Source organism: Symphalangus syndactylus, chromosome 11, assembly GCF_028878055.3.
Source record: "Symphalangus syndactylus isolate Jambi chromosome 11, NHGRI_mSymSyn1-v2.1_pri, whole genome shotgun sequence".
NCBI classification, from domain to species: Eukaryota; Metazoa; Chordata; class Mammalia; order Primates; family Hylobatidae; genus Symphalangus; species Symphalangus syndactylus.
Genome location: NC_072433.2, coordinates 24,639,909 through 24,661,966, shown reverse-complemented (window position 1 = coordinate 24,661,966; position 22,058 = coordinate 24,639,909). Strand labels below are relative to the sequence as shown.

General features: G+C 48.4%; 1 protein-coding gene and 1 pseudogene across 3 annotated transcripts in view; one reads left to right on the top strand and one right to left on the bottom strand.

Moving 5' to 3' along the window:
* The window catches only part of TANGO6 (transport and golgi organization 6 homolog), a 263,274-nt gene that overhangs the window by 181,381 nt on the left and 59,835 nt on the right, over window positions 1–22,058 (top strand). For 2 of the 3 annotated variants that reach the window (XM_055298416.2, XM_055298415.2), the window contains exon 16: window positions 10,431–10,582. In XM_055298416.2, the coding sequence (XP_055154391.1) occupies window positions 10,431–10,582 (152 nt within the window). Of the gene's footprint in view, window positions 1–10,430; window positions 10,583–22,058 lie in introns of those variants that run through there. The other variant, XM_055298418.2, reaches the window with a different exon arrangement.
* LOC129457615 (deoxyuridine 5'-triphosphate nucleotidohydrolase, mitochondrial-like) lies at window positions 14,685–18,613 on the bottom strand (annotated as a pseudogene).

The following is a 22,058-nucleotide window of genomic DNA, read 5'->3' as shown; positions in this document are numbered from 1 at the left end:
CACTCCAACCTGGGCGACAGAACAAGAACCTGTCTCCAAAAAATAAGGCGAGGCTACCTTAAGTTCCTTTTTTTTTTTCTCAAGGCCAGGTCTCACTCTGTCGCACAGGCCAGGGTGCAGTGGCACGATCTTGGCTCACTGCAACCTCCATCTCCTGGGCTCAAGCAATTCTCGTGCCTCAGCCTCTCGAGTAGCTACGACTACAGGCATGTGCCACCATGCCTAGCTAATTTTTTATATTTTTAGTAAAGACAGAGTTTCGCTGTGTTGGCCAGGCTAGTCTTGAACTCCTGAGCTCAGGCAATCCGCCTGCCTTGGCCTCCCCAACTGCTAGGATTACAGGCGTGAGCCACCGCGCCCGGCCCCCGAGTTCCTTTGTTTTGACAAATCTAACTTTTTTGATGTTTGGCATTGATAGACATAGGATTGACATTGAGGTGTTCTACAACTTTATATATGAAGAGTATATATATAGAGTTGGGAACAGAATTCCCAACTCAAGTAGCTTAACAAAGAATGAATTATCACACATAACAAAAATTCCAGGATTGCTAATTCTCTAGCTCAGTGACATCATTGAAGACCCATATTCTTTTCATCTTTCTCCTCTGTCAATGACAGCTTATGGGCCTTATCCTTTAGTTCCTCATGGTTTCAAGTTGGTTGCAGCAACTCTAAGGCAACCCTAATTCATATATCCTTATGATAGCCAAAGGCAAAAGGTTTTCTGAGAGTCTTCTAGTAGACTTTCCTTCACAACTCATTGTCCAGAACTGGGTCACATGCCCATGCCTAAACCAGTTAAAGCAAAGGGAGATGTCCACCATGATTCACTTAGACCAATGGAAACTGTAGCCTGAATCACATGGGGAGGGGTGGCGATAGGTGGATACTTGAACAAAATTAATGTACTGTTTGTAAAGAAGAGTGGGAAAATGCCCGTGAGATGTATACAAAATTTGACATATAGGAATCCCTAAAGCTCAAATTAACCCCTGGGCTGGGCACAGTGGCTCACACTTATAATCTCAGCACTTTGGGAGTCTAAGGCAGGAGGATCGCTTGAGCCCAGGAGTTGGAGACCATCCTGGGCAACATAGCAAGGCCCAATCTCTATTAAAAAAAAAAACTGTAACCAGCTGGGCATGGTGGTGTGCTTCTATAGTCCCACCCTACTCAGGAGGCTAAATAAAGCAAGAGGATCTCTTGAGCCCAGGAGTTTGATTCTGCAGTGAGTTATGATTTCACCACTGCACTCTAGCCTGGGTGACAGAAAAAGACCTTGTCTCAAAAAAAAAAAAAGAAAAGAAAAAGAACCTCTTATGTAGGATCTTAAAATTCAATGCCTATGCCAAATTGCAGCCCTGGAAGATTCTTTGACTATGTGCATTCATTCATTTTGTTCTCCATAGAAACCTGTTCAAGCCAACTCCCACCTGGAGTCTAGGGTACAATACAGTCCTGAGGTACAATACACCCCTATCACAAGATCAGAAGGGAGGGAAGATTAGTCAGAGGGTAGGAGAGCCCCAAGAAATGAAGGCAAGGTCATAAATCCCCAAAGAAGACCGGGTTTGGGCAAGTATGTGACAGATCTAGGCTATGTATGTGAGGCCTAAGAGAGGTCCAGTCCCGGAGAACGTGGAGGCAGGGCCTTTTGAGAAATGCAGAGTGGATGCCGTGAGTGTTCCAGTTCTTCCACTCCAACACCTGGAATACAAGGTAGCAAGTGAGCCCAGAGCCAGCTGACAAGGTACAATGCAAGGTCTGAGATGCTGACACTCCCACTGGCTTCTTGGGTTCTCAGGTACAGCTGGGATGGGTTGCTGGAGCATGTAGTTTAACAGATGCTCATTTTATTTTATTTATTTATTTATTTATTTTATTTTTATTTATTTATTTTTTTAAGACAGAGTCTCGCTCTGTTGCCCAGGCTGGAGTGCTGTGGTGTGATCTCGGCTCACTGTAAGCTCCACCTCCTGGGTTCATGCCATTCTCCTGCCTCAGCCTCCCGAGTCGCTGGGACTACAGGCGCCCACCACCACGCCCAGATAATTTTTTGTATTTTTAGTAGAGACCGGATTTCACTGTGTTAGCCAGGATGGTCTCCATCTCCTGACCTCGTGATCCACCCACCTCTGCCTCCCAAAGTGCTGGGATTACAGGCGTGAGCCCCCACACCCAGCCAGTGGATGCTCATTTTCAAAGGAGTGCTGGAGCTCAGTTAGGGCAGGAATTTACATAAATGGAATGTTAAGTTGCAGTTTTGTTAATATAGTGATATGCTCTTGACTTATGTGGCCAGGCAGTATAAGAAACAGCATATGATTTCTGCATTGAATATAAAGCTTGTATTGCCCACTCTCTCCTTCACTTTTCCACCAGGCCCTCACATGACTTGTTCCTTGAGGTCTTCTCCTCTGAGAGCTCTTCCCTAAGCCCTCACCCACATTGTCTACTCCCCTGCTCCTTATTTTTTTTCGTAGCCTTCATTGCTGCTGGAAATTTTATTATTTATTGTCTTTTTTCCCCGCTAGAAGTAGGCATCATGAAGATGGGAGCTTTGATTTCTTGTTCATGCCATATTGTCCTCAGTACTGAGAACGTTGGCACATTGGAGTACTGTGGGCACTCAATTAAGATTTGGTGGATGAATTAGCCAGGCGTGGTGGCACGTGCCTGTAATCCTAGCTACTCGGGAGGCTGAGGCAGGAGAATCACTTGAACTTGGGAGGGGGAGGTTGCAGTGAGCCAAGATCGCGCTGTTGCACTCCAGCCTGGGCAACAAGAGCGAAACTCCGTCTCAAAAAAAAAAAAAAAAGATTTGCTGGATGAATGAATGAGACACCTTTTAGCGTCCTTCCTGAAGTTTCTCTCTCTTCAGGATGTTCCTTCTTTTATTGGATAATGAGAGCTGTTTTTTTCTAATTCCTTTTTTGCTTTAGCTACCAAGAATTGTAAAATTAAACTACTAAACTCTTGGTTTATTTGCAGTAGCCATTCTTAGCTTGGGATGTCTGCACTTCTCTCACTTACTGTAGAGCTTTTAAAATATTTATTTTATTTTATGTATTTTATTATTATTATTATTATTATTATTATTATTTTGAGATGGAGTCTCTACCCAGGCTGTAGTGCAATGGTGCGATCTCAGCTCACTGCAACCTCCGCCTCCTGGGTTAAACCTCAGCCTCCTGAGTAGCTGGGACCACAAGCGGGCACCACCACACCTGGCTAATTTTTCTGTATTTTTAGTAGAGATGGGTTTCACCACGTTGGCCAGGATGGTCTCAAACTCCTGACCTCAGGTGATTCGCCCACCTCAGCCTCCCAAAGTGCTGGGATTACAGGCGTAAGCCACCATACCCAGCCTAAAATGTTTATTTTAATGACACATGGTTTCAACGTTATTTATTGTAACTTGCTTCAAATCCTGTGTGGAAGTAAATGAAGACTGAATAATAATAAGTGAACTAATTGAAGGGTAACAGGGAGTAGTAAAAAAAAAAAAAATTGAACACACTTTAGAGTCTGAGCAAATAAGATAATACTGGAGCTGTTGTTAATAGAATAGGAACCAGATCAAACATTACTCATAAAAGTCCCTCTCCGTCACCATTTTGGCACATCTCACTCCATTGTTATTGCTTGGTCAGTATTTTTCCTCTTCCCTATTAGGTTTTGCCATGAGGGCAAGGACTGTATCTTTCTTGCTTATGATTAGCCCCCCAGGGCCTAGCACGGTGCCAGACACATAGTACACACTTAATCATAATTTGATAAGTTAATTTAATATGCCTTTTCTTTCTTTATCATTTATTTTTAACTATAAGCCCCTATATTAGTAAACATTAACATGTTTCTCCTGTGTTCTTACCCTTTTCAACCTGCAATTTCCCCTGCTTGTAGATTTCCAAACTTCCTTCATTTTTTATGTGCCTTCCTTCCTGACAAGGAATCTTCTTCCTTTAACCACAACAGCCTCCCACTCCAGGGCTCATGAATGTGTGCCTTTTCTTCCTTCCCCAGTCTCCTAAATCTCATTTTCCTGATGACTAAACTGAGAGTGACTCACCAACTCACACACTTAGAAGTGGAAGGGGCCTGGCCGGGCGCGGTGGCTCACGCTTGTAATCCCAGCACTTTGGGAGGCCGAGGCGGGCGGATCACGAGGTCAGGAGATCGAGACCACGGTGAAACCCCGCCTCTACTAAAAAATACAAAAAATTAGCCGGGCGCGGTGGCGGGCGCCTGTAGTCCCAGCTACTCGGAGGCTGAGGCAGGAGAATGGCGTGAACCCGGGAGGCGGAGCTTGCAGTGAGCCGAGATTGCGCCACTGCACTCCAGCCCGGGCGACAGAGCGAGACTCTGTCTCAAAAAAAAAAAAAAAAAAAAAAAAAAAAAAGAAGTGGAAGGGGCCTGAGAGGTCATCTTGTCTCACTGGCTCATCTCCACTTGGTCCAGGGAAGCGAAGTGAATTGCCCAAGGGTCACTCTGCTGGTTGGCAGCAGGGCCAACCCTAGAACACAGATCTCTTACTCTGGATCCTCATCTCCCACTGCAGAGTGAGCAAGCCCCCTTCCTAACTCCAGAAAGAGAAAGCACTGTAACAAAAGTAGAAAAGTATATTGCAGTCTTAATTGGAAATCTTTTTTTTTTTTTTTTTTTTTTTTTTTTGAGAGACAGAGTCACCCTTGTTGCCCAAGCTGGAGTGCAATGGCATGATCTCGGCTCACTGCAACTTCCGCGTCCCAGGTTCAAGCAATTCTCTTGCCTTAGCCTCCCAAGTAGCTAGGATTACAGGAGCCCATCACCAGGCCTGGCTAATTTTTGTATTTTTAGTAGAGGCGGGGTTTTGCCATGGTGAGCCACCGTGTCCAGCCGTTGGAAATCTTTTTTTTTTTTGAGACAGAGTCTTGCTCTGTCGCCCAGGCTGGAGTGCAGTGGTGCAATCTCGGCTCACTGCAAGCTCCGCCTCCCAGGTTCACGCCATTCTCCTGCCTCAGCCTCCCAAGTAGCTGGGACTACAGACCCCGCCACCACGCTCGGCTAATTTTTTTAGATTTATTTTTATTTTTTATTTTTATTTATTTATTTTTTTTTTTTGAGACAGAGTCTCGCTCTGTCACCCAGGCTGGAGTGCAGTGGCGTGATCTGGGCTCATTGCAAGCTCCACCTCCTGGGTTCACGCCATTCTCCTGCCTCAGCCTACCAAGCAGCTGGGACTACAGGTGCCCGCCACCACGCCCGGCTAATTTTTTTTTATATTTTTAGTAGAGACGGGGTTTCACCGTGTTAGCCAGGATGGTCTCGATCTCCTGACCTCGTGATTCGCCCGCCTCAGCCTCCCAAAGTGCTGGGATTACAGGTGTGAGCCACCGCGCCCAGACGGAAATCTCTTAAATGCAATATATCGTAGGAGTTACTCATAGGTAACTCGTAGGAATTAAGTATTAGACCATTTAAGTTTGATCCCAGCTCTATCTACTCTTCAAACAAGTTAACTCCTTTGTCTTAGTATATGTCCTTTCTCTTTTTTCCTATGCATTTGAATATTTAATGTACATATTTAAATCTGTATGTTTGCCGGGCGCGGTGGCTCACGCCTGTAATCCCAGCACTTTGGGAGGCTGAGGTGGGCGGATCACGAGGTCAGGAGATCGAGACCATCCTGGCTAACACGGTGAAACCCCGTCTCTACTAAAAATATAAAAAAAAATTAGCCGGGCGTGGTGGCGGGCGCCTGTAGTCCCAGCTACTCAGTAGGCTGAGGCAGGAGAATGGCATGAACCCAGGAGGCAGAGCTTGCAGTGAGCCGAGATCATGCCACTGCACTCCAGCCTGGGCGACACAGTGAGACTCCATCTCAAAAAAAAAAATAAATAAATAAATAAATCTGTATGTTTGATTTGTTAGTAGTAGGAAAAGTTGTATGTGTGCATATTTGCATACATAAATGGGAATACTGGTTCTGTTAGTTTCTTTCACTTTAACAATGTCTTGAGGAGAGCTTTCCATGTCAGTATATATAATTCTGTCATGTTCCTTTTAATGACTGCACAGTAATCCGTAATATGAGTATACCATGGTTATTTAACCTTTCCTATATGAAGTTTTTAGTTTATTTCTTCTCATTTTTCACGATTACAATTCACTAAATTCTTGATGCAGATGTCCTTGGGCAGATATGTAACTACCTCTCTAGGATAGATAATTAGAAGTGCAAAGACTGAGTCAAAGAGTCTGAGATGACAATTCAAATCTCCTCTTTTCTATTCTGAAAATAGGCTATGTCTAGGTCATCAATGATTTAGTTTTGGCAGCATACATTGACGTTAACAGGACAGAGGTGAGTCTTATGACTGCATGTAGTATGTTAGGAATTGGGAGCATTTTGGAGAAATTACTCCTTTATCTTTTTCTTATACTGTATGGAAGGTATATTGTGTTTTGGACCTTGAGGGGAAAACAAAAACCAAAACAAAAAAAAAAACTTCCTCGTCCTCTTCCTTCCAAGGGACTGAGACTAGCAAAGTAATGCTTTCGAGCAACCTCTGCTTGACTCTAATGACAGCATTTGCCACAGAGTTCTATAATTGTCAGTACTTACCTGTTTATATGTACTCCTTAAACTTTGGGCATCTTCTTTTCTCCTTATTTTATTTCATTTTAGTTTAGTTTAGTTTTGTAGACACAAAGTATCCCTATGTTGCCCAGGCTGGTCTCCGAACTCCTGGGCTCAAGCAATCCTCCTGCCTCAGCCTCCCAAAGTGCTGGGATTATAGGCATGAGCCACCGTGCCCAGCCTACTTTGGGCTTCTTAAAGGGTAAAAATAATATTTCATCAATTCTTGTATTGCTAGAATATTAGTATGATACCTAGTACATAATTATGTTTTGTTGAATAAATGAATGAATTCAATTCAATATTACCATTTCCTGTACGTAGTACAGTCATGCATTGCTTAACAATGGGAATACGTTCTGAGAAATGTGTAGTTAGGTGATTTTGTCATTGTGCAAACATCATAGAATGTACCTGCACAAACCTAGATGATATTGTATTTATATATATTTTTTCATACAGAAAATCAAATGTCCCAGCACCATTACTGAATACTAATTATTTCCCCAACTTGATCTAATACTAATTATTTCCCCAACTTGATCCCCAACTTAATCAGGTTTCTAAATGTGTGCTGCCCTACAGTCTGATGGGACCACTGTTGTATATGCAGTCCATGATTGACTGAAGCATTGTTATGCAGCTCATGACTGTATATGCAAAGACTGCTAAGACCTGGTGGGATCAGAGATGAGGGAGTCAAAGTTCTACTCTCAAGGAATTTATAGTCTTATGGGAGAAATAGATACAGGCTTGAAACATTTAGGAACCAGGGCATGAGTGACAAATGTGATTTAAGTCAAAGCAACTTAAGCACAAAGTATTGTGAGACTTTCAAGGAGGGCTAATTGAAGCTGACTGAGGGGAAGAGGCAGGTTCCACAAAGAAAGTGGCATTTGAACTGGGCCTGGTAGGACAGGTCAGTGATTTATCAATATAGGTCATCATTTGGTGATTAAAAATAGGTGACTTTATGCTTGTAATCCTAACACTTTGGGAGGTAGAGGCAAGAGGATCACTGAGTTTAGGAGTTCAAGACCAGCCTGGGCAACATAGTGAGACCCTGTTTTTACAAAAAAATAAAAAAATTAGTCAGGCACGATGGCATACACCTGTGGTCCCAGCTACTCTGGAGGCTGAGGTGAGAGGATCACTTGAGCCCAGGAGATTGAGGCTGCAGTGAGCTGTGATCACTCTAGCCTGGGTGACAGAGCAAGATCCACCCCCCCTCTATATATGGAGGTATGTATGTATGTATATATGTGTGTGTGTGTGTGTGTGTATATGTGTGTGTGTGTATATATATATATATATATATATATGCAGAATCTTCTTTTTTTTTTTTTTTTTTTTTTGAGACGGAGTCTCGCTCTGTCACCCAGGCTGGAGTGCAGTGGTGCAATCTCGGCTCACTGCAAGCTCCGCCTCCCGGGTTCACGCCATTCTCCTGCCTCAGCCTCTCCGAGTAGCTGGGACTACAGGCGCCCGCCACCACGCCCGGCTAATTTTTTGTATTTTTAGTAGAGACGGGGTTTCACCGTGGTCTCGATCTCCTGACCTCGTGATCCGCCCGCCTCGGCCTCCCAAAGTGCTGGGATTACAAGCGTGAGCCACCGCGCCCGGCCATATGCAGAATCTTCTTATCACCACCTCTACTGTTCAAATCACTATTGTCTCTCTAGCCACTTACTGTAGTAGGTTTCTACCTTGGACCCTTGTTCCACCCTGGACATACATGGTACCCAACAATGTGTTCTCAGCAGTGCAGCCAGCGTGATCTTTTTGCACTCCTTTGCTCAGAATCCTCCAAAGGCCTCTCATTGTACTTTGAGAAAAAGTTCATGTCCTTGCAGTGTCCTGCAAGGCCCTTCATGATCTACCCCACCTCCCTATCCCTGCCCTTACTTCTCTAGCCTCATCTAGAGCTTCCTTGGTATTCTCAGACATGCCAGGCGTGCTTCTCTGCAGGGTTTTTACACTGGCTGTTCCCTCTTCCTGGTATGCTCTTCTCCCAGAAATACACATGACTGACACACTCACTTTCCAGTCTTTGTTTAAATGTCACCTTCTCAATGAAGCCTACTTTTACCACCTTTTTAAAACCTGAAGTTGGCCACCATTCCCATTATTCTTTATTTCCTTTACCTGTTTTACTTTTTTTGCCCCTATAGTATGTATTACCTTCTAACATTCTATCTAATTTACACCAGAATATAAGCCACAGAAGGGCGGGAATCAAGGTCTCTTGTTTTGCAGCGTATGCCAAGCATCTGGAACAATGCTTAGCACATACTAGGCCTCTCGTTAAATATTTATCTAATAATCATAGTTCTCTTTCTCCAGGACCCAAATGCCTTGATTGTTTTTTTTTTTTTTTTTTTTTTTTGAGACGGAGTCTCGCTCTGTCGCCCAGGCTGGAGTGCAGTGGCGCAATCTCGGCTCACTGCAAGCTCCGCCTCCCGGGTTCACGCCATTCTCCTGCCTCAGCCTCTCCCAGTAGCTGGGACTACAGGCGCCCGCCACCACGCCCGGCTAATTTTTTGTTTGTATTTTTAGTAGAGACGGGGTTTCACCGTGGTCTCGATCTCCTGACCTCGTGATCCGCCCGCCTCAGCCTCCCAAAGTGCTGGGATTACAAGCGTGAGCCACCGCGCCCGGCCGCCTTGATTGTTTTTTACTCAATTTGCTAATCCAAGCAGACAGCAGGATAAGACAGGGAAAAGTAGGCTGATGATTGGGGTCTAGGGTCTAGCCTGAGGGCCACACTTGTTGTTTGTGTAACCATGGGCTAATTATAGTTGGGCTGGGTTTGTGAAAGTTTATTAAGCTATATATTTATGATATATACATTTTTTGTATGTATATGTAAATTTTTTAAGTTTTCTATAATAAGACTGAAATAACTGCTAGTAACACTATGGGGAATATCTTCACATATTTTATCTCTACATGTAGACTTTTGAGAATAAAATTGAGATTCTACATGCTTTTTCACAAAACTATATATCATGAATATTTTTCATAACATGAAATATTCTTTTGGAGCATGATTTTTAATGGTTATGCAAGTACTTTGAAAAGAATAAGACATTGGTCATGTACGGTGACTCACTCCTGTAATCCCAGCACTTTGGGAGGCCAAGGCAGATGGATAGCTTGAGCCCAGAAGTTCAAGACCAGCCTGGGCAACATGGCGAAACCTCATTTCCACAAAAAATACAAAAATTAGCCGGGCATGGTGGCATGCACCTGTAGTCCCAGGTACTTGGGAGACTGAGGTGGGAGAATCACCAGAGCCTGGGAGGTCAAGGCTGCAGTGAGCTGTGATTGTGCCACTGCACTCCATTCTAGGCGACACAGCAAGACGCTGTCTCAAAAAAAAAATAAAAACAAAAATAAAAAGAATAAGACATCATGCAGTGAACCATGGAAATATAATTATTCCTTTTTTTTTTTTTTTTTTTTTTGAGACGGAGTCTCACTCTGTCACCCAGGCTGGAGTGCAGTGGCGCGATCTTGGCTCACTGCAAGCTCCGACTCCTGGGTTCACGCCATTCTCCTGCCTCAGCCTCTCCGAGCAGCTGGGACTACAGGCGCCTGCCACCACTCCTGGCTAATTTTTTGTGTTTTTAGCAGAGACGGGGTTTCACCGTGGTCTCAATCTCCTGACCTCGTGATTCGCCCGCCTTGGCCTCCCAAAGTGCTGGGATTACAAGCGTGAGCCACCGTGTCTGGCCAATTCTTCCTTTTTTAAGAAGTTGAAATTTTGTTTTAAGGGGTTTTGATTTCTTCCTTTTTCCTATAGGAGACATGGTCTCAAAGTACCGAGAACCTTTGATCCACACCTTCCTGAGGGGAGTGAGAGATCCCGATGGTGCTCACAGGGCCAGCAGCTTGGCCAATCTTGGGGAGCTGTGCCGGAGGCTGGACTTCCTGCTGGGCTCCGTGGTCCATGAGGTACTGTATTTTAATTCCTTTCTCTAAAGCGTGTTTTCACTTGGACCTATGATGCGTCTTGAGATTGGGAGTCAGGAGACCTGGGCTCCTTTTGCAGATCTGCCACTGCCTCCCTGTGAGACGGGGCAAGTGAGTCATTGAACTTCCCAAGGCTTCATCTGTCTCACATGTATATTGAAAGTTATGTTAGTAAGGGCCGGGCATGGTGGCTTGCGCCTGTAATCCCAGCACTTTGGGAGGCTGAGGCGGGTGGATTGCTTGAGGCCAGGAGTCTGAAACCAGCCTGGTCAACATGGCGTAATCCTATCTCTACTAAAAATATAGAAATCAGCCAGGCATGGTGGTACATGCCTATAATCCCGGCTACTTGGGAGGCTGAGGCAGGAGAATCACTTGAACCCGGGAGGCATAGGTTGCAGTAAGCTAAGATCATGCCACTGCACTCCAGCCTGGGCAACACAGCGAGATTCTGTCTCAAAAAAAACAAAAACAAAAAATTATGTTAGTAAGAATTTCATAGTTTTAAGGGCCGGGCGCAGTGGCTCATGCCTGTAATCCCAGCACTTTGGGAGGCCGAGGCGGGCAGATCACGAGGTCAGGAGATCGAGACCATCCTGGCTAACACGGTGAAACCCTGTCTCTACTAAAAATACAAAAAATTAGCCGGGCGCGGTGGCGGGCGCCTGTAGTCCCAGCTACTCGGGAGGCTGAGTCAGGAGAATGGCGTGAACCCAGGAGGCGGAGCTTGCAGTGAGCTGAGCTCGCACCACTGCACTCTGGCCTGGGCGAAAGAGCAAGACTCTGTCTCAAAAAAAAAAAAAAAAAAAAAAGAATTTCATAGTTGCAGCTGAGAGGAAGTCATCTTAACCTACCTTAAGCAATAAAAGAGGATTTATCATAAAGAGTCTGGTGTAACTAACAGAATTGGAGAAACCTTTAGGAAAAGTAGATAGAGCTTTACCCTGAGTCTCTGGGCCATCTGTGAGTCTTTTTTTTTTTTTTTTTTTTGAGACGGAGTCTCGTTCTGTCGCCCAGGCTGGAGTGCAGTGGCGCGATCTCGGCTCACTGCAAGCTCCGCCTTCCGGGTTCACGCCATTCTCCTGCCTCAGCCTCTCCGAGTAGCTGGGACTACAGGCGCCCGCCACCACGCCCGGCTAATTTTTTGTGTTTTTAGTAGAGACGGGGTTTCACCGTGGTCTTGATCTCCTGACCTCGTGATCCGCCCGCCTCGGCCTCCCAAAGTGCTGGGATTACAAGCGTGAGCCACCGCGCCCGGCCAATCTGTGAGTCTTATCTCCACTCACAGAAAAATCTCAGGCAAATACTCTAATTGACCCTCTTTGGCCAAGGCACCCTGTATTCAGGGGGATGGTGTTGTTTACCAAAAAAAAAAAAACACTTTAGTTCCATATTTTTCTCAGCATTTCACACCCAGTGCCTGGTATGTAGTAGGCAATCAGTAAATTATTGAAAAGATGAATGGTGAACCATCAAAATGATAGCCATACAAGGTGTTGGGGCCAGAAGCTTTTCTGGTTTTAGAGTTTATTATTATTATTATTATTATTATTATTATTATTTGAAACAGAGTTTTGCCCTGTCACCCAGGCTGGAATGCAGTGGTGCAATCATGGCTCACTGCAACCTCCGCCTCTTGGGTTCAAGCGATTCTCCTGCCTCAGCCTCCCATGTAGCTGGGACTATGTTTTACCACACCTGGCAAATTTTTGTATTTTTAGTATAGACAGGGTTTCACCATGTTGGCCAGGTTGGTCTCGAACTCATGACCTCAGGTGATCCACCTGCCTCGGCCTCCCAAAGTGTTAGGATTACAGGCGTGAGCCACCACACCTGAACTCAGAGTTTATTAATTAATGAAATGTGCATCTTGCCCCTGGCATCTATGAGTATCTTTGTCTAGCCTCCCCCACCCTTTTTTTTTTTTTTTTTTTGAGACGGAGTCTTACTCTGTAGCCCAGGCTGGAGTGCAGTGGCACGATCTCGGCTTACTGCAACCTCCGCCTCCGAGGTCCCAGTTCAAGCAGTTCTCCTCAGCCTCCCGAGTAACTGGGATTACAGGCGCACACCACCATGCCCAGCTAATTTTTGTATTTTTAGTAGAGACGGGGTTTCACCATGTTGGCCAGGCTGGTCTTGAACTCCTGACTTTGTGATCTGCTCGCTTCGGCCTCCCAAAGTGCTGGGATTACAGGTGTGAGCCACCCCTCTTGGCCCCTCTAGCCTCTTAAATTGTACCTTTGCCTTGTATTTATGTACTCATCAATATATCAGTGTATATCTTGAGTATCTGCTGTGTGCACCTACTCTGCTATTTACAGATGATGATAGACAGAAAAAGACTAGTTAACATGTGGCCAGGAGTCTTTACTACCAATGTACATGACCATCTTAAGTTTTCTTTTGGAAGAAGATGCCTTATAAATTATAAATAAGTAAGTGAAATACAGTTTAAATTACCTTTTTTTTTTTTTTCAAATGGAGTCTCTAACTGTTGCCCAGGTCCACCTTCCAGGTTCAAGTGATTCTCCCACATTACCTCTTGAGTAGCTAGGATTACAGGCGTGTGCCACCACACCTGGTTAAGTTTTATCTTTTTAGTAGAGACAGTGTTTCATCATGTTGGTCAGGCTGGTCTTGAATTCCTAGACTCAAGTGATCCTCCTGCCTCAGCCTCCCAAAGTGCTGGTGATGTCGGATTTTTCTTCTCAGTCACTTTGCAAGCCAGGGACCTCTCTGGGAATGCCCGACCCTGGCCTCACTTGGCCATGCTGGCGTGCCCCAGCTCACCTGTGTTATAGCTTGTACCACATTCAGTGGTTCCCAAGCTCTTATACCGCACCCAAGAAAAGTGGGGATACACTGGACATTGAAGGGTGAGGAGGGCGGAGAATAATTTTATTGAGCGATGAAACGGCTCTCAGCAGAGAAGGGAGCTGGAGAGAGGACGCGAAGGGCAGGTTGTCTTCCCCAAAATCAGGTTGTCTCTTCCCTGGAGTCAACCCATTTCCCCCTCTACTGACTGAGTCTGGGGTCTTCATAGGCACAAGATGCATGCTGATTGGTTTGTAAGTATGCAAAAAAGGTTAAAACAAGGCACCACTCAAAGGTGGGCCCAATAGTATAGAAAACCAATTAGGAAATGGTAGGTATATGTAAAATAGGTGAAGGGTGGGGACCAATCAGAGGAAAGTGTGCCAAACAGGAAGACAAGTTTTCAATCCAGTCTGAGAATTTAACTTGTAGCTTAGCTTTCGGGCTTTAAACTGTCTTCAGCTTGGAGGCAGGGTTGCACTGGGTACCTGCCCCTATCTGCCTAGGCATTTGGCTGCCTCCTGTAGATATCACTGGGATTATAGGCATCAGCCATTGCACCTGGCCTTTTTTTTTTTTTTTTTTTTTCACTTTAAGCAAAAACTCTTTATTTATTTTTTTTTTTTTTTGAGACGGAGTCTCGCTCTTTCACCCAGGCTGGAGTGCAGTGGCGCGATCTCGGCTCACTGCAAGCTCTCCGCCTCCCGGGTTCACGCCATTCTCCTGCCTCAGCCTCTCTGAGTAGCTGGGACTACAGGCGCCCACCACCACGCCTGGCTAATTTTTTGTATTTTTAGTGGAGACGGGGTTTCACCATGGTCTCGATCTCCTGACCTCGTGATCCGCCCGCCTCGGCCTCCCAAAGTGCTGGGATTACAAGCGTGAGCCACCGCGCCCGGCCTATTTTTAAGACAAGATATGATTTCTCATTTTCTGGCTGGGCGCAGTGGCTCACGCCTGTAATCCCAGCACTTTGGGAGGCCGAGGCGGAAGGATCACAACGTCAGGAGATCGAGACCATCCTGGCTAACACGGTGAAACCCCGTCTCTACTAAAAATACAAAAAATTAGCCGGGCGTGGTGGTGGGCGCCTGTAGTCCCAGCTACTCGGGAGGCTGAGGCAGGAGAATGGCGAGAACCCGGGAGGCGGAGCTTACAGTGAGCCGAGATGACACCACTGCACTCCAGCCTGGGTGACAGAGCGAGACTCTGTCTCAAAAAAAAAAAAAAATAATAAAATAAAATAGATTTCTCATTTTCTATTCTTGGCATAAATTTTAATTCTCTCTAGTGGAACCAAAACCTCCTGAACCCCTTTCAGTGTCATCCAAATCTTAAACTTCTTCTATTTCTGGTAAAAAAAAAAAAAATGTAGTTCACAAATGAGCTATGCAATTTGATCACCTTTCCTGACTTCAAACTTTCCTTTTTTTTTTTTTTTCCTTGAGACAGAGTTTCACTCTGTTGCCCAGGCTGGAGTACAGTGGCACGATCTCAGCTCACTGCAACCTCCGCCTCCCGGGTTCAAGTAATCCTCTTGCCTCAGCCTCCCAAGTAGCTGGGACTACAGGTGCCCGTCACCACACCTGGCTAATTTTTGTATTTTTAGTAGAGACAGGGTTTCACCATGTTGGCCAGGCTGGTCTCAAACTCCTAACCTCGAGTGATCCGCCCACCTCAGCCTCCCAAAGTGCTGGGATTACAGGCGTGAGCCACCACGCCCCACTGACTTCAAACTTTTTTTTGCCAAAATAAACAGTATACTATCAACATTTACGCTATAATCTTTCTCTCTGACACAAGTTCCTACATCTAGAAAGTGTTTTGCAGCCAAACCAGACCATGGAGCCACTCTTGCATAACACCCAGAAGGAAGGGCTATCTGAGTGTCCATTTTCTTTTTTTTTTTTTTTTTTAATTAATTTTTTTTGCATACAAAAACAATAAACATTTTCTAAAAATACATACAAACAAAAAGATGCGTATCAAACATATTAGGAAGGTTGCACATGGGAAGTCGGGGAATAGAAATGGGGGTGGGAGTTAAAATAAATGAGAGAGGGACTTTATATGGATCAGTGATAATAACTCAATCCTCTATTTGACAAAGAAGAGGGAGAAGGAAGAGGAAGAAAAAGAAAGTAGGATAAAGGATCAGAAAGGGAGGAAAATAGAAAAAATTAGAGTATGACTCCAGGGTAGACCTGTTTTGTTGTCATTGAGTTGGTTGGTTGGTTTGTCTGTTGTATTCTTCATGTTTCGCCAAGTTGGCCAGACTGGTCTCGAACTCCTAGCCCGAAGTGATCAACCCGCCTCGCCCCCCAGAGTGCCGGGACCACAGGCGTGAGCCACCACGTCCAGCCCCCACATTGCTTCTGGCCTCCGTGGTAGACCTCCCAGACGGAGTGGCCAGGCAGAGGAGCTCCTCACTTCTACCCAGACACGGGGCGGCCGGGCAGAGGGGCTCCTCACTTCCCAGACGGGGCGGCCAGGCAGAGACGCTCCTCACTTCTTCCCAGACGATAGGTGGCCGGGCAGAGGCGCTCCTCACTTCCCAGACGATGGGTGGTCGGGCAGAGGCGCTCCCCACTTCCCAGACGATGGGTGGCCGGGCAGAGGCGCTCCTCACTTCCCAGACGATGGGCGGCCGGGCAGAGGCGCTCCTCACCTCCCAGACGATGGGTGTCTGGGCAGAGGCGCTCCTCACTTCCCAGATGGGGCAGCCGGGCAGAGGCGCTCCTCACTTTCCAGACGATGGGTGGCCGGGCAGAGGCGCTCCTCACCTCCCAGACGATGGGTGGCCGGGCAGAGGCGCTCCTCACCTCCCAGACGATGGGTGGCCGGGCAGAGGCGCTCCTCACTTCTTCCCAGACGGGGCGGCCGGGCAGAGGCGCTCCTCACTTCTTCCCGGGCGGGGCGGCCGGGCAGAGGCGCTCCTCACTTCTTCCCGGACGGGGCGCCCGGGCAGAGGCGCTCCTCACTTCTTCCCGGACGGGGCGGCCGGGCAGAGGCGCTCCTCACTTCTTCCCGGACGGGGCGGCCGGGCAGAGGCGCTCCTCACTTCTTCCCGGACGGGGTGGCCGGGCAGAGGCGCTGCTCACTTCCCAGACGGGGCGGCCGGGCAGAGGCGCTCCTCACTTCCCAGACGGTGGGTGGCCGGACAGAGGCGCTCCTCATTTCCCAGACGATGGGTGGCCGGGCAGAGGTGCTCCTCACTTCTTCCCGGATGGGGCGGCCGGGCAGAGGCGCTCCTCACTTCTTCCCGGACGGGGCGCCCGGGCAGAGGCGCTCCTCATTTCTTCCCGGACGGGGCGGCCGGGCAGAGGCGCTCCTCACTTCCCAGACGGGGCGGCCGGGCAGAGGCGCTCCTCACTTCTTCCTGGACGGGGGCGGCCGGGCAGAGGCGCTCCTCACTTCTTCCCGGACGGGGCGGCCGGGCAGAGGCGCTCCTCACTTCTTCCCGGACGGGGCGGCCGGGCAGAGGCGCTCCTCACTTCCTCCCGGACGGGGCGGCTGGGCAGAGGCGCTCCTCACCTCCCAGACGATGGGAGGCCGGGCAGAGGCGCTCCTCACTTCCCAGACGATGGGTGGCCGGGCAGAGGCGCTCCTCACTTCCCAGACGGGGCGGCCGGGCAGAGGCACTCCTCACTTCCCAGACAGGGTGGCCAGGCAGAGGCGCTCCTCACTTCCCAGACGATGGGTGGCCGGGCAGAGGCGCTCCTCACTTCCCAGACGATGGGTGGCCGGGCAGAGGCGCTCCTCACTTCCCAGACGGGGCGGCCGGGCAGAGGCACTCCTCACTTCCCAGACAGGGTGGCCAGGCAGAGGCGCTCCTCACTTCCCAGACGATGGGTGGCCGGGCAGAGGCGCTCCTCACTTCCCAGACGATGGGTGGCCGGGCAGAGGCGCTCCTCACTTCCCAGACGGGGCGGCCGGGCAGAGGCGCTCCTCACTTCCCAGACGGTGGGTGGCCGGGCAGAGGCGCTCCTCACTTCCCAGACAGGGCGGCCGGGCAGAGGCGCTCCTCACTTCCCAGACGGTGGGTGGCCGGGCAGAGGCGCTCCTCACTTCCCAGACGGTGGGTGGCCGGGCAGAGGCGCTCCTCACTTCCCAGACGGTGGGTGGCCGGGCAGAGGCGCTCCTCACTTCCCAGACGGTGGGTGGCCGGGAAGAGGCGCTCCTCACTTCCCAGACGGTGGGTGGCCGGGCAGAGGCGCTCCTCACTTCCCAGACGGGGCGGCCGGGCAGAGGCGCTCCTCACTTCCCAGACGGTGGGTGGCCGGGCAGAGGCGCTCCTCACTTCCCAGACGGTGGGTGGCCGGGCAGAGGCGCTCCTCACTTCTTCCCGGGCGGGGCGGCCGGGCAGAGGCGCTCCTCACTTCCCAGACGGGGCGGCCGGGCAGAGGTGCTCCTCACCTCCCAGACGGGGCGGCCGGGCAGAGGCGCTCCCCACCTTCCAGATGGGGCGGCGGCCGGGCAGGGGCTGCAATCCCAGCACCCTGGCAGGCCAAGGCAGGCGGCCGCGGGGTAGAGGCTGCCGCAAGGCCAGACCACGCCACCGCCCTCCAGCCCGGGCAACACCGAGCACTGGGTGAGCGAGACTCCGTCTGTAGTCCCAGTACCTCGGGAGGCTGAGGCGGGCAGAGCACTCGGCGTCAGGAGCTGGCGACCAGCATGGCCAAGATGGCGAACGCGTGCCTGCATCCAAAGGAGAAAAGGCAGGCAGCGGTGGCGGGCGCCGGCAGTCCCAGGCCGTCCGCGGCGCGGGCAGCAGCAAGCCGAGTAGATTGTAGCCTGGGCCAGAGAGGGGAAGGAAGGAGGGAAGGAAGGAAGGAAGGAAGGAAGGAAGGAAGGAAGGAAGGAGGGAGGGAGGGAGGGAAGGAAGGAAGGAAGGAAGGAAGGAAGGAAGGAAGGAAGGAAGGAAGGAAGGAAGGAGAGTGTCCATTTTCACAAGAGCTTTCTCTGTAGGTGGTATTGTATCATCATAGGCACTGTATAGGTCATAGCTTGCTTTCTCTGTAGGTGGTATTGTATCATCATAGGCACTGTATAGGTCATAGCTTGCAGCCTGCATGGACCCCTGGGTTGAGGCCATGGGGTGTTCAGAGAGCCAGGTAAAGCGAGCTGCATGCTGCCCTCCTCTGTAGGCCAGGCCTGCTAGCTGGGGGAAATGGCAGGTGTCTTATCAAAGCAGGGCATGGCAGAGTGAGAAGGTGAGTAGAGGAGAGGATCAAATCTGTTTGTTTGTTTGTTTGTTTGTGGTAGAGTCTTGCTCCATCACCTAGGCTGGAGTGCAGTGGTGTGATCTTGACTCACTGCAGCCTCCACCTCCCAGGTTCCAGGGATGAGAGGATCAAATCTTAAGAATGACCTACTGAGGGGGAATTTTCTCTTTTTTTTTTTTTGAGATGGAGTCTCGCTTTGTTCCCTAGGCTGTAGTGCAGTGGTGCGATCTTGGCTCATTGCAACCTCCACCTCCTGGGTTCAAGTAATTCCCCTGTCTTAGCCTCCTGAGTAGCTGGGATTACAGGTATGAGCCACCATGCCCAGCTAATTTTTGTATTTTTAGTACAAAATACAAAACATGCATTTCGCCATGTTGGCCAGCTGGCCTCGAACTCCTGACCTCAAGTGATCCGCGTGCTTCTGCCTCCCAAAGTGCTGGGATTACAGGCATGAGCCACCGCACCCAGGCCTGAGAGGGAATTTCTTTCAATGTTTGGCAGTTGTGTCATATCAATAAGCAGAGAAGCACACTCACAGATGTATGCATACACTTGAATTTATAGTATTTCCTGATTCTTCAGCTTCATATATTTTGCTTTATTTGGTTATAAGGGCTACTCTTTTCATTAAATTTCAACCTAGGATTTTCAGGAAAGTTACATATATATCAGTTATTTCCTTCCCTTTAACTGTTCTCTGAGGGATCACCAGGGACACCCTGTTCCTCAGTTTTTGTATCTTCTTTTTTTTTTAGTAAGTTAGAAACAATAACTTTAAGTACCTACTTAAAACCCAAGTGTTCTAATATATGTGAACCGTTAGGCATCTCATCCTGTTTTAGATGGACTTAGCAAATCTCTTGTTCTTTAGTAGTATTAACTTGTAACACTTAAGAGAAGGCTTTTATGGGTCTATTTGGTTATATTGTCTGAAGATTTCAGACTAGTGTAACTTTTCTGGGTCAGATACTGAAATGATTCCCACATTTTTTTTCCCTATTTTCTTGGTCTCTTCACATAACCCAAACCAAACTGAACTGTAAACAGTACTAAAACAAGTTGCTGGTCCATGATCTGAACCAAACCCAATTTTTTTTTGAGACGGATTCTCGCTCTGTTGCCCAGACTGGAGTACAATGGCGTGATCTCGGCTCACTGCAACCTCCGCCTCCCGGGTTCGAGCAATTCTTCTGCTACAGCCTCCCAAGTAGCTGGGATTACAGGCGCCTGCCACCACACCCGACTAATATTTGTAATTTTTTTTTTCTTTTTTTTTTTTTTTTTTTTGAGACAGCCTCACTGTCGCCCAGGCTGGAGTGCAGTGGCGCGATCTTTGCTCACTGCAACCTCCACCCCCCGGGTTCAAGCGATTCTCCTGCCTCAGCCTCCCGAGTAGCTGGGATTACAGGCACCTGCCACCATGCCCGGGTAATTTTTTGTGTTTTTAGTAGAGACGGGGTTTCACCATCTTGGCTAGGCTGGTCTTGAACTCCTGACCTCAGGTGATCCACCTGCTTCGGGCCTCCCAAAGTGCTGGGATTATAGGCGTGAGCCATCTCGCCCAGCCCTCCAAATATTATTATTTTTTTTTTTTTTTTTTTTTTTTTTTGAGACGGAGTCTCGCTCTGTCGCCCAGGCTGGAGTGCAGTGGCGCAATCTCGGCTCACTGCAAGCTCCGCCTCCCGGGTTCACGCCATTCTCCTGCCTCAGCCTCTCCGAGTAGCTGGGACTACAGGCGCCCGCCACCACGCCCGGCTAATTTTTTGTATTTTTGGTAGAGACGGGGTTTCACCGTGGTCTCGATCTCCTGACCTCGTGATCCGCCCGCCTTGGCCTCCCAAAGTGCTGGGATTACAAGCGTGAGCCACCGCGCCCGGCCAATATTATTATTTTTAAATAATGGCTTTACTGAGATACACTTCACACACTATACAATTCATCCATTTAAGGTGTACAATTCAGGCCAGGTGCAGAGGGCCCACGCCTATAATCTCAGCACTTTGGGAGGCCAAGGCAGGCAGATCACCTGAGATTGGGAGTTCAAGACCAGGCTGGCCACTGCACCCCAGCCTGGACGACAGAACAAGACCCTGTCTAAAAAAAAAAAAAAAAAAAAAAGGAAATAAGAAGAACAGAGTGATCAGTGTCCCTCAGCTGTCCCCAGCCATATGTTTTCAAAACAACTGCCGGGTTAGGGGCTGAGGATACAAAACCCTGTCAGATACCACCTTGCCTTCTGGGTATGGGTAATCTGGTGGACACAGACATCAGTGATTACAATTACAGTCCACTGGGATAGGTGCTATGGGAGCACCTTTGAGGAGTCCCTTGGTCAAGTTTGGGTATTGGCAAAGATGTCCTGGAGGAAGAAATCCTTGGAGCTGAATCCAGAGAACAAGTAGAAATTAGGCAGGTAAAAAAAGGCAGAGGTGAGCATTTCAGCAGAGGGAGCAGCTGTGCAAAGGGCATGAGATGGCCTGACATGTTTAGGAAGGTTCCAAATGCTGGAGTGAAGGGGTGGGGGGTTAGTGGTGGCAGAAGCTAAGGCAAGAAAGCGCAGGTAGGGGCCACATTATGAAAGGCCATGTTACTTTATGGCTTCCTGGCTCACAGCAAGAATCAAGCATTGCTTATTTAGCCTTTGGAAATGAAGTGCAAATAGGTAGTAGGTTGTTTGCCTACCATGGGTGCTGACACAAAGAAAAGCACCGTTTGTGACCCTAGGATGTCCTTTGTGTTTCAACTTAAAACAGGTGAGGGCCAGGCGTGGTGGCTCATGCCTGTAATCCCAGCGCTTTAGGAGGCTGAGGTGGGCAGATCACGAGGTCAAGAGATCGAGACCATCCTGGCCAACATGGTGAAACCCCGTTTCTACTAAAAAAAAAATTACAAAAATTAGCTGGGCATGGTGGTGCACGCCTGTAGTCCCAGCTACTCAGGAAGCTGAGGTAGGAAAATTGCTTGAACCCGGGAGGTGGAGGTTGCAGTGAACCAATATCGCACCACTACACTCCAGCCTGGCAACAGAGCAAGACTCGATCTCAAAAAATAAAATAAAATAAAATTTTAAAAATTTAAAATTTTTTTTTTTTTTTTTTTTTTTGAGACGGAGTCTCGCTCTGTCGCCCAGGCTGGAGTGCAGTGGCGCCATCTTGGCTCACTGCAAGCTCCGCCTCCCAGGTTCACGCCATTCTCCTGCCTCAGCCTCCCAAGTAGCTGGGACTACAGGCGCCCGCCACTACGCCCGGCTAATTTTTCTGTATTTTTAGTAGAGACGCGGTTTCACCTGTTAGCCAGGATGGTCTCTTCCTCCTGACCTTGTGATCCGCCCGCCTCGACCTCCCAAAGTGCTGGGATTACAGGCGTGAGCCACCGCGCCCGGCAAAAATTTAAAATTTTTTAAAAAAAACCTGAGATGA